This window comes from Epinephelus fuscoguttatus, linkage group LG3 (genome assembly GCF_011397635.1).
Source record: "Epinephelus fuscoguttatus linkage group LG3, E.fuscoguttatus.final_Chr_v1".
NCBI lineage: Eukaryota > Metazoa > Chordata > Actinopteri > Perciformes > Serranidae > Epinephelus > Epinephelus fuscoguttatus.
Window position 1 is genome coordinate 35,082,773 of NC_064754.1, and position 12,075 is coordinate 35,094,847.

Here is a 12,075-nt window from a genome sequence, read left to right on the forward strand (position 1 = left end):
GCAGAGCTAAGACGTTCATATTTGAAACCATTCTGAATAAAAACTGATTGTCACAATAATAGAAAAAATCATCAGTGACAAACTGAAATATGGAAATATAAGCAAATTTAATTTAGAAATGAAATCAACTGTGAATTTGATGTATTTTAAACAAACTCTTAGCCAATTTGTGCAGGTTGGCAATACTTTTGGAGACTATGGTAGTATGCTTTGTGACGTACTTTGTATTGCATCGAGATATTTTGTGGCACTTTATGTGCTAAATCATATGTATGTCGTACATTGTTGCAATGGTGTAGTGGTAGTCGATGAGGTGGGTGTACTATTAGGTGGATGGATGGGATCAAAATTAATTACTATAGACGTAGTATTGTGCTTCCTCGTGTATAAGGCTTCATTGTACCTGAAGTTAACTGTGTCCTGGGAGTTTTCATTTGTGTATGAGAAGCTTGCTTTGTAGCTGTTCTCATGACAGATATCAGTTAACTAGAGGCCTCCCTTTGCCTCCCTTTTCTGTGCACTTCTAAGTTTTAATTATATTATGTGACTGAATCTGTGATTCTTAGTCAGACCTACAGAGGACACTCCAGGGGCTCTAGTTTCCCAGCGCGGCGCAGGGTGGCGAACCCCGCGCAGAGCTAGTTTCGAGCAGCGCAACCCGAGGCGCGCTCAGTTTGGTAGTTTGGCAGACCGAGGTGCGGTAAGATGGGTGTGGCGGCGCAGCAGGGGGAGGTGTCGACAGATCCAACTTGGCGCAGTGACAGTTTCGTGCCAAAAGGCTTCGCCGAAGGTGCGCTAAAAGCTCGCCAGCTGAAACCACGTCTACTGTCAGCGGAGGGGGAGCGCAGCCGGTGTAAGCCGAAGTTTGGCTGACCGGCGGACAGTGCGCACACGTTACCAAAACCTCACAGGCAGGTTTCCACAATATCAGGCACATTAACAATGCAATAAATAGCCAAAAAATCACTATTCAATGCAACTATCTGCAATCAGCACATAAATGTATCTCTATATCGACTGTCCCGTCACACTGGGATTGGGGATTGGCACCGTTTGGCACGTTTGGCACGCGTAATGGAAACCCAACCTGATTTGATTAACACAGCTGCAAACTAATGAGTTCACATCCCTCTCAGCCAACCACAAACAGCCACAGCATCAGATAGGGAGTATATATTCAGCATCTGTCATCTTAGAAAAGTCAAAAGAAAAGAAACAGAGTGAGACTGCCAGGCTACCTTTGCATCATCAGCCCGTGGAGGTCTGCTCGCAGTTCCGTATATTCGGACACTGCGAGCTTGGACCTCCCAGACCAAAACATCAGCTTCCAGAGGAGTAGCTGCGCCAGGGCACACAGTGTGCCAAACTTACAAAATCCGCCTGGCCACACCCATTTGGCGAAGCGCAGGTGTGCTGCGCCTCCGCTGCGCCCGGTCTGCGAAACTAGAGCCCCAGGTGTCTGAGCTCTCACCTTTCATCTGAAATAGACTCTGAAATGACTCTGTTCTAACTCTTATTATTCTGTTTTTATCACTTTATTAAATTACACAAAAGACAACTTGATCATTTCACTCTTTATTTATTTACTTCTGCTGCCACAAGAACAAAGTGGGTATACTCTTTTGTATATTCTGATGGCTTGTGGCTGATAGGAGCTTCCTTTATAGGCCTGTAAGCCTGAAAAAGAGGTGGGAATACCCCATTTTCCTACGCAAACTCTCCACTACACTACTGAATTGGTGTTTGGTAGATGATTGTCTTGTTGAACCTTCATTTTTTATTGATTAATAGAGAAAGAATAAACAGCTCAGACTGCAAGAATAATGTAATGTGCTCCAGTCCCCATTAATCTGTGAAGATCTATTGTCTCATTATGTGCACTGCATATAATCTATAACATGCTTGTTATTGAAGTGAACACAAGACAAAAAATACAAAATAATACAGTGTGTAAATCATTTGTGTTCCCATTGCAAAGTTACTTTTCTGTCAACTCTACTTCTTCTTCTGATTTGTTTTTGTGTGTTGTAACACGGGATCACAGACTTAGGAGGCGGAACAGGTGAGGTAAAAACTTGTTTTGTATTGGTATTGTTATCAAAACCTCCGTACTGATGGAAGCATCTGAAACTTAACTTGGAGGGGATGTTGAGAGTCTGAGACAATAGACCAAGCTTTAGAGATGACCCTCTCTTCATATGCTGGAGGTTATTCAAAGTAACACCAGTGATCTTACAGCATGACTTGACCACTTTTTCCAACTTGTTCTTGTTTTTAAGGCTACAGATTACCAATGCTGTAGGAAAGGTCAGAATAAGAGCAGAATAGCACAATTTCAGGTTATCAGACACAACAAGTGCTGCCAAGTCACCAGGTCTAGGCTTTTATAACAAATGCCCAAATTTGCCGTGTTTCCCTCCCAGGCACTAAGTGAGAAACTAAAAGAGTAATTTGTTTCTGAAGGCCAGAAGGCTGGCAGTCCATTTGACAGCATGTGAGTCTGAATACGTTTGCCTCTGGAGACATCACCTGTGAGAAATTTTACATGGCAAAGGAGAAGACTCAGCCACATCCATCAGCTACATCACAGCAGCAAGCTGAAAATATCTGGAAGGATGAGTTCCATTGCTCTTTCTATGTGAGACAGGATGACACTAGTGTAGGAGTGGCAAGAACTAATGTGATGCGGTGACAAAATGTGCACTGCTGGTGAAGTTGACGAGTGCAGGGACTTTATTATCTGTCCTTGAAAAAGTCTGATATGTTACCTATCAGACTGTTGTCAATGAATCAAACAACAATGACATATCAACAGAAATTGTATCAACATGCGATTTATTACTGTGAGATTGCATTAAGAAGCTTCTGACAATTCTAACATCTCAGATTATCACAGCGTTTGGTGAAGAAATGAAAAATGTATTCATAATAAATACATATGAGCAACAAATGCTTGATTCTCTGGCTCAGGTGTGTGAAATGGATCCTTCGTCACTGGCTGGCAAACCGTTTCTGTTTTTTGTTTTCGTTTTTTTACCGGCAGTGAGATCATAACTTTAAAAAATGTTTGAAAGAAAAGTAACCAAAGACAATGTATAATACTGAATATTTTGTTTGTTTGCAAGGTATTTTGAATTTTGAAACCTGTTTTATTGACCTCTTCGTAATAAATTACTTTTTTTGGACTTTAAACATTTATCTCAGCATTGCAAGTTATTGGTAACGAGAGAGTCAAGACTCAAGCCAGCAGCAGCCACATGTAGAAAAGTGGATATACAGTGAATGTCTATACTTAAGAGAAATGGCCTAACAACTAAACATTTCCTGCAATTAAACTGGTAAACTGGTTTATAAACAGTGTGCTGTGAGATCTGCCGCTGCGCACCTCACAACCGTGCGTAATAGTCTTCTTTCTCTCCTGTCCTCTCTGACTATCACTAAACTCTGAGCTTAATCATTAGCTTTTAGCTTAGCAGCACTCGTAATTGAGTAGGCTTTTGAACAATGCAGGAGAAATGTTGCAGACAGTTTATATTATCAGCCTGGGCCTGGGGCTTGTTGTAACAGTAAATGGGATGTGTTGTAACTTGTGTAAGTTAAACTGTGTCTGTGTGAGTGTACATCTTACCCTGTGATGTGCGATGTGGGCAGCAGGTCCAGCCTAGCCCTGCCTGTTGGAAAGAGTGTGGGATATACCACTTGGGGGGGACTAAATCTTTTAAGATTTAAATAACATATTATTGCGCGATTATAATGAGCACCACTTACATTGTCCTTTTAATAAATACTACTGCATTGTTCAAAAATTATTAATTGTGTCTCAAATTATTCTAGGGGGGTACAGCTTTACTGCAGGTGAGGTCATGTCCCCCCTGTCCCCCCTGGGATTTCAGCCCCTGGATATACGTAAACTAAAAATACTGAAAATGTAAGAGTAAAGGTATAAATATATATACAGTACATCATGTCATCAGGGTGCAAGTAGATGGATAGTTTTATTGATGCAATATGGTCACCTTAATTTGCAAAAAGATTTATAATTCCAGTCAATTATGAGTCTGAGATGACAGAAAATGCCTGTGATCTATTGCAACTTTCTGTGTATTTTGAGGTTGTTAAACTTTTTATTCATCATGGGAAAATGAAAACATTATACAAACATTCCAATATCCTTTATGGCATAACCACCACCATTTGGGTCTTAATTAATTAGGGTTTAGATCATCATAGAAATAGTGTTAGACTGAAATATTAAGTAATTCTCTACGATGGATTGTTTTTGAGAAACGGTGGGGCCAATTTTTGCAGCCATGATGTTCTACACCTCTGTCTGTGTGAACCACAATCTTTACACTGAAACCTGGACAAACATCCCTTTTTCTTTGTGCTTATTATAGCCACAAATGCATCAAATAAAGACGGAAAAAAATACAGCTAGACAGAGGTTAATTGAAACAATTTTTGCATCTAAAAAAAAAAACAAGAAACAAAGGTTTTTCGACAAGATGTGACATTTTGTTTCTGTTATTACTTGAGAGAGCTACTGGTAGAAATGATGATAACCACATTCATAGAGTAGGACTCTCATTGAGACATGCATCAGATCATAATCAAACTATTATCAAACCGTTAACAGCTTTAAAGCACATTACATGGTCCCCTTTTTGCCTCATAGTAATGGCCCAGGACCCCTTATAAATTTACAAAATATTTAAAGAAGTTCTCTTACTTCAGGCTAACTCTCAGTGATGTGGTTGTCAGATTAAATCTCACAGACCCAGTAGTTACGATGTGAACAAGGAATATCATTCCATTTTAATAAAGGATCAGAACTTTTAACGTACATCTCTGCACAGTCTTCTTTCACTCCTGGTTGCCCACCATCATCAGGCTGTGGAGCGTACCAGTACCTGTGAGGAGATCATCAAGCAATAGTAACTTTTCTCTATAATTTCACATTTCATTTCCATTTTGTTGCTTTTTTAGCGATGAAATCTCTTTTTCATTCTTTCTTTTTTCATGCACTGTACATGCAGGCCTACTTTGCAGTCAGAGCTGTCCCGTCCACCCATTTCCAGACGCCCTCCTCATCTTGATCAGTCAGCCCAATCCAGATTCTTTTGTTGAACTTAATGACAAATTTCTGTTTGAAAAAAACATGTAAAGATGTATGAGAGATGATAGTTGTATGATAAGACACCAATGGAGACCTCATATTCCCTCCAAGAGCTCACACATGGTCCAACAATCTATGTGCTCAGGTTAATAAAAGAGCTAAACTGATGTTGATTTGTGATCTTCTCACCTGCTCCTCTTCACTATTGATGATCACCAGGTCAGCTCCTTTGCTCTGGCACTCCTTTCTGCTCTCCGTCCAGGTCTTCTGTTCAGTAGATACATAGTAACAGCTGGAGCCAAGCTTCACCCATCTGTCACAACAGTTTTTCTCTGTGTCTACAGCATAAAAACACACACACACACGCTCAGGAACAACAGACATCATAAATGATAATAATAATCCATTTTCAATAATGGCCTGAATGGAGCCCCCTGAATGTTAATTTGAACATATACTATGCAGGATTTTCCAAAAAACAATGTATAGACTCTTACAGAAGTAATCCCTCTCGATCATCGCGTATGACCTGCTAGAAATGTATGGCAATCTATTTTTAGCAGAGACTGCCCTATGCCTGTATTCTTTTACTTTCTTCTTATTATTATTATTTTCTGTGTTCAGGATGGTTATTGCTGTGTCCCCAGTGGCAGCTGCTGGTCTTTCAAACAGCAGAAGCTCACTTTAAGTTTACATCATAAAATTTGTCATATTGTAGCGAGGCAGTAACTTATAAAAGGAACATTTAATTGAAGCCGTTTTTCAACCACACTCATGGGTTTAAACTCCTGAACTGTACTGTACAAATGGTGAAAATGAGCTATACGGCTTATGGGAACTCCGGGAGGCACTCTGTCAGAAGACTCCACTCACAAATATCTGCATGGGACTGAACTCGAAATGCGACGATGCCGGTGCGTATTTCCAAAGCGCTGTCAATCACAAAGGGGTTCAGCCTTTTAGACAATTCCTCCAATCATCATGCATACACCGAGCATCCTCTCCAGGCTACCACTCCATTAGGTCCCAGGAAAGCTGAGCCTCCCTGGGAGTGACGAATTTGTAACATTTATCCAATGACTGTCTTGCTTTGCTGCATGAAAAAACCTGCTCAGTGCTGTCTCATAGGAATGCTTGGAGGCTACGTGTCCACCGTGCTGACACGAGAATGTATGACAGGGAGGTCGCGTTTGAAAATGTATTTTTAAAAAAATGAACTTATTTTAATGTAAATTCAATAGTGCATATTTGACCATTTCTTCTATGAAATTTTAGGGGAAGTTCAGCCTCCCTTGTTGTCTCATGGTGCGCAGGTGAGGTCAGGGCTATATAAAAAGGTAGCAACCAGGTGTCAGACTGTAAGCAGCAGGCATCCACAAGACACAGTGCAGTGAGGCAAAACTTTATTTTCACAGTCTATGGGCAAAACGCTGAATAGGACTTTCACTTTCACTGGCGAGCGCGTTTACAAACAGTAGCTTACAATTCTGCATATAATTCTAATTGAGCCAGTGCCTCCTGTTCTTTTACACATTGCTTTGCCATCATTTTGCTTGCATAAAATCCTAGATGGATGAAATTGAGTGTTGAAGCCATTAAGATATTCCTGAAGAAGCCAGCCAGATAAGAGCCTCTGTTTGAAGAAAGTCTTTAAGAAGTCAACAAAGAGAGACAAAATAGCCATAAAGAGATGAAAAGGGACTACAAATAGACTCAACATGACTATAAAAAGGCACAAAATGACCACGAAGATCCTGGAAATGTTTCTCTCAGTCTGTGGTCTCGCACATATGTAGGAGAGGTGGGGGGCATCTACTTGTCTGTGCCCAGGGAGCTATTGTCTCAAAATCCATCCACGGCTGAAACACAATGACCTGAAATGTTCTTTTTCATGTTGGTCCTTTCAGTAAATAACATTTACATAGAAATAACATGCGTAATAAGTGTAGAGAGGATAATACCCTGCAAGTGATGTCTTCAAGCTAGAATCATTTTCATTGCTTGTGAAAACATTTGGATAGAATGAACAACATACTGATGACTTTGCTCCAAAAATGTAAAGTTTGCAAGGCGGTATGAAAGGAAAGGTCACTGGGTTGTCACAGGCGAATGGGTTCATTCTCTTGGGATAAAGAAGCAAAAAAATCCTCAACAAATCCTCACATTTCATAAAAATCCATCAGTTATCACATTAGTCTGAAAGTGACACTGTGTAATGTGGAGTCACCCACAGTGAACTGCATGGTGATCTGAGCCACATCAACCACCGTGGGCAGCCATTACCCACACTGACCGCTTCATGGCCAACAACCAGTGACAGCTGCTGGTAAACACAGTCGAGTCGAGCGTCATGTGCCACGAAGATGAGTGAAATAAAAAAAATAAAAAACACTCATAAAATCTACTTTTACTCATGCACAGAAAAGTTGAATTCCCAGCAAAGTACAAAGATTCAATTTTGAATTTTAAACAGATGAACCTAGACCCACAAGAAGTAAGAATGGATTACCTGAGAGGAGTTTTGTCTGCAGATCATTTTTGTCCTTGGTTATGGCTTCAAATCTTTTCTGCAACTGGTCTCTCTCTGCAGACAAATTGTTGTAACTGGTCTGCAGCTGAACCCACTCAGAGACGCCTTTGGTGTCTGTGTTTGCCACATAAACAACAATTACTATTAACCAGCATCACCTGCTTAGTGTTTTATCTGCATGCTAACAGAGCACTCACATAGGAAAATCATAGTTATGAGTCCAGCCAGGAGGAGAAGACTCAGCAGACCCAGAAACACAGCAGCACCTCTGCAGGAACTCTTCTTTGCCCTGTTAGTATCTCTAGCACCTAACGTAAAAAGTAAAGGAAGCATGTCAGTCTGATCTGACTTGCTACAGAATGTAAATACTGTGCTGAAGAGGAAACTTTTTTAATGAACTTGAAAGAAATTTGGATGCTCACAGCTTCTCTGACAAAAAGTCCCAGAGGTGAGGACCAAAATCATCATAGAGTCTAACGGTCTAAAAGGTTCAGAATGTTTCATCAGAACTGCTTGTCAGATAGTCAAACAGATTTTGAGCCCCCTCCCTCCACACCTGTTCAACGTTGGTCTAAGCGTTCCTCCACAATCATCATTATCAAACATGTCTTTCAGCTTTGTCAGTGGTGTTGTTGTGTGAGTAGTGGAATGTAGTCACTGTGGCAGATGTTACCATGAGAAAACAAGCAGCTGGTGGGCGTGTAGCTGAAAGCTTTTTTTTTCTTTTTGGTTAAGATAATAAGATGAGAGAGTATTATGTAACAGCAATACAAATACATCCTTTTAAGCACAGTTACAATTCTGAATGTTAGCTAAAATGATCACATCAAGTAATCTGTGTCAAAGTGTAACTCACTCAAAACACTTTAGACATGAATTCATCAGTCATATCCCTAACACACAGCAGTGACATGTCCAAGGATTTCTGTCACAATCACATTTCTGTATTTCATCAAGAGCTAATGTTTCTACAGTCAACCAACAGTAAAGTCAAATATCTTCTACAACCAACTAATTAATATGCCAAAAAACAAGTGCTACATTCACACATGTTCTGACTGACTGTGAAAGACTCCAGTTTGTTCCCTATTCACACCAAATGCCTGTGTATCCTCCCTACCACTACCACTTCATGATGGGAGAGAGATTGTGGGTGATGTGGAAATGTATATTTGTGTGTCATCAACATAGTAATAATAATCAGTTGCATGATCCCTGATAATATTTCCCAGAGGCAGAATCGCTATGAAGTTTCAGAAAAATTTGGTCTCATGGGAACAACAGAGTATATTAAAAACACAAACTCAGTGCTGTGGTTAACTTCTTTGCTCTCTCCGTCCCCCACTTTACACTATGGTTTCTCATTGAAGTCTTTGTTTCGTTCACCTGAATTATTTTAAAATCTGTTCAGTGTTTGTGTGTGCGTAAAGAATATTCACAACAACCCTGCAGTCAATATGTGTATGTGTAGTATGTGTACCTCCGTGCATGTTTTCATTACCTGCAGGTCCAGTTCTGTTCAGCTCGAGAGTTTGGATCCTATCTTCATTCTCATAAACACTTTTGAAACCTTTGACCAAATTCTTCCTTTTGCCAGGATTACCTCTTGGTCTCTTTACATTCATGTAGATATTTTGTTGATCCATGATTTTCAGCTGTATTGACGGTTCAGTTTGGTCCTGAGGTGCCTAAAGCAGAAGTAAGAAATGATAATCATCTAAACTGTGGTTCTACTGAGAAGGCAGTGCTAACACAGAAGTGTAAGTACATGTGACTGAACAGGAAACTGAGGGCTGGTTGGATGATGGTCATGGTTTTTCTTGTAGATGCATGGAGGTGCTTTCCATTTTGGTTACGCTACTGCAGCAAGATAGGATTTTTGAATCTCACACTTCCAGTAACTGACCACTGCTCAAAGTCATTAAACATGTATGTATAAAAAAATGTGTATTGCACCTGTATATACACATCTCTGCACACATTAATAAACAGTAGGTCCTTTATACAACTAAAACCACTGTTTAATTCAACTGACAGTTCTCTGACAGCAGCACAATGTCTTATTAACACACACCTACTCTCTTACACCTGCTCAAGTAACATTTTGAGTTAATTGTACTTGTTGGAGTAATTACCTCATACTTTTCACTCTGGCTCAGGTGAATTTTTTTCATCTCACGTCACCACTTGTACCTGAGGTAGGGAATGACTTTCTCAAACTGTACAGAAGGATGGGTCATTTTTATGAATGATGTCAAGGTCTTTCTATAGAGGCATCTATTGGAAAAGTTTTTTTGAGAGTTCAAATAAAATACTGTGTATTAAAATGTATTTTGATATTGGAGGTAACTTTACAATATTTTATTTTCCTCGGGAAACACTCAGTGATCAGTGATCTTCACTGTTAATGGGCTACAACATATTTTATCCACATTTTATTTTAAACACAACACATGAGGCACATCATAGAGTACATGTAAGTCTATAGATGACATATTATTGCCTACACTATTGATCATCATAAACAGTCTCACGTTCCACTGCTGTCCAACAGAGCCTGCAATTTACAATACACAACACTGTTTTAACACAAAAGGTCCTCACAAATACTGTATGTCCTCACAATGTCCTCGCAAATATTGTATGTCCTCACAACATCCTCACAAATACTGTTGCCACACAACGTCCTCACAAATACTGTAGCCACACAACGTCCTCACAAATACTGTATGTCCTCACAACGTCCTCACAAATACTGTAGCCACACAACGTCCTCACAAATACTGTATGTCCTCACAACGTCCTCACAAATACTGTATGTCCTCACAAACACTATCCTCACAGGAGTGCACACACAACTACGCTTAGATACAGCTACTCCACCCTGACCTCTGACCTCTCAGTCCCAGTAGCTGTTATTTTACCCGTATTATCAGAAGCAGAAGCACCATTAGATGTGATGTTAAAAAAAAACATTGTATCTCTATAACACCTTTTAAAACAAAGGTACAAAGTCTAATGACAAATGAGTAAAAATACCTTTAAATAAAGTACTTGAGAGCCAAAGTCTGTTTTGAGAAGAGGTTTAAATGAAAAGAGGTGTGGCAGCCTAAGGTTCTGGGGTTTCTCACCCCCTTTTGATAGAAACCAGGACTGAGAAACAGACATCCCTTTTCTACCAAATTAAATCTAGTTCTCAAACCGGTTCCATGCAGGATTCTTGTAACCTTGGTGCTATCCAGCAAACCAACCTGTGTTTCTACCGGTTTTGCAGAAGAATCATGGTAATCAAGAATGTGCCATCAACAGAGTGTTGTACAATGCACAATGGACAGAAGCAGTAAGATGACAGATTGCATTGATAATCTGTGAACTGTTATTAGTTACATTAGTTTTATCAACAACAAAAAAAACAAGCATGGACCAACTATTTATGATAAGGACATGTAGAAGACTATTACGTGCAAGACTTCATTCTCTCTGTCCAACCTGTTGAATATAACATGCCCACTGATGTCATCACAGTTCACACTTCAGGTCAGAGAAAGTAGTCACCTATGACAGGGGCTTGAAGCCATAGCTGACTATAGGGGAAAGTCACAACAAATCCCAAATGTCACTTCCACTTTTCCTGAGGATTATAACTCTTTCATTGCCAGGTTTGACCCCACTGCCAGACCAGCCCACATCAAACCACGTTGTGAAGTTTGCGGATGACACAGCAGTGGTGGGGCTGATCTCCGGTGGGGATGAGTCTGGCTACAGGAGGGAGGTGACCAACCTGGAGCAGTGGTGCAGAGACAACCACCTCTCCCTGAATGTCAAAAAGACCAAGGAGGTCATTGTTGACTTCAGGAGGAGGAAGGAGGCCCGACCATCTCTCACCATCAATGGCTCAATGGTGGAGAGGGTGGACCCTTTAAATATCTGGGGGTGAATATCGAGGAGGACCTGACCTGGGACTGCCACGTCACCGCAGTCGTCAAGTAGGCCCAACAGCGCCTCTATGGCCTCCGATGCCTGAAGAAATTCAGCATGAGGCCCCAGATCATCAGGGACTTCTACAGAGGCACAATTGAGAGCCTCCTGACAAGCAGCTTCACCTCCTGGTATGCCAACTGTACCGTCAGTAATCGGTCAGCACTGAGGAGGGTGGTTCGCACGGCCAAAAAGATCACCGGATGCGAGCTGCCCAGTCTGGAGGACCTGTACACCCAGCGCTGCCTCAGCAAAGCCCTGAGAATCATCAAGGACCCCACCCCCACAACAGTCACTTCACCCCCTGTAGTCCCAACGGGTGAAAGGATACAGAATCCTAAAACACGAACAAGCAGACTGAGAAACAGTCTTATCCCCCAGGCCATCAGACAGGAAACAGTAGCTGTGCAATAACACAGCATTATGCACCTTACTAGAGTGATGTACTAGT

The 12,075-nt window shown here is 40.8% G+C and overlaps 1 protein-coding gene across 1 annotated transcript; it reads right to left on the reverse strand.

The window, feature by feature from the left end:
- Positions 1 to 1,539: 1,539 nt before the first annotated feature.
- On the reverse strand, positions 1,540 to 9,351 carry LOC125884856 (C-type lectin domain family 4 member E-like). The gene is made up of 6 exons (XM_049570117.1): positions 9,148 to 9,351; positions 7,844 to 7,954; positions 7,626 to 7,760; positions 5,306 to 5,454; positions 5,043 to 5,143; positions 1,540 to 4,910 (listed from the first exon to the last, which is right to left on the reverse strand). Exons 1-6 carry the CDS (start codon positions 9,290 to 9,292, stop codon positions 4,763 to 4,765), a joined length of 789 nt encoding a protein of 262 aa, XP_049426074.1. The 5' UTR covers positions 9,293 to 9,351; the 3' UTR covers positions 1,540 to 4,762.
- Between the last annotated feature and the right edge of the window lie 2,724 nt (positions 9,352 to 12,075).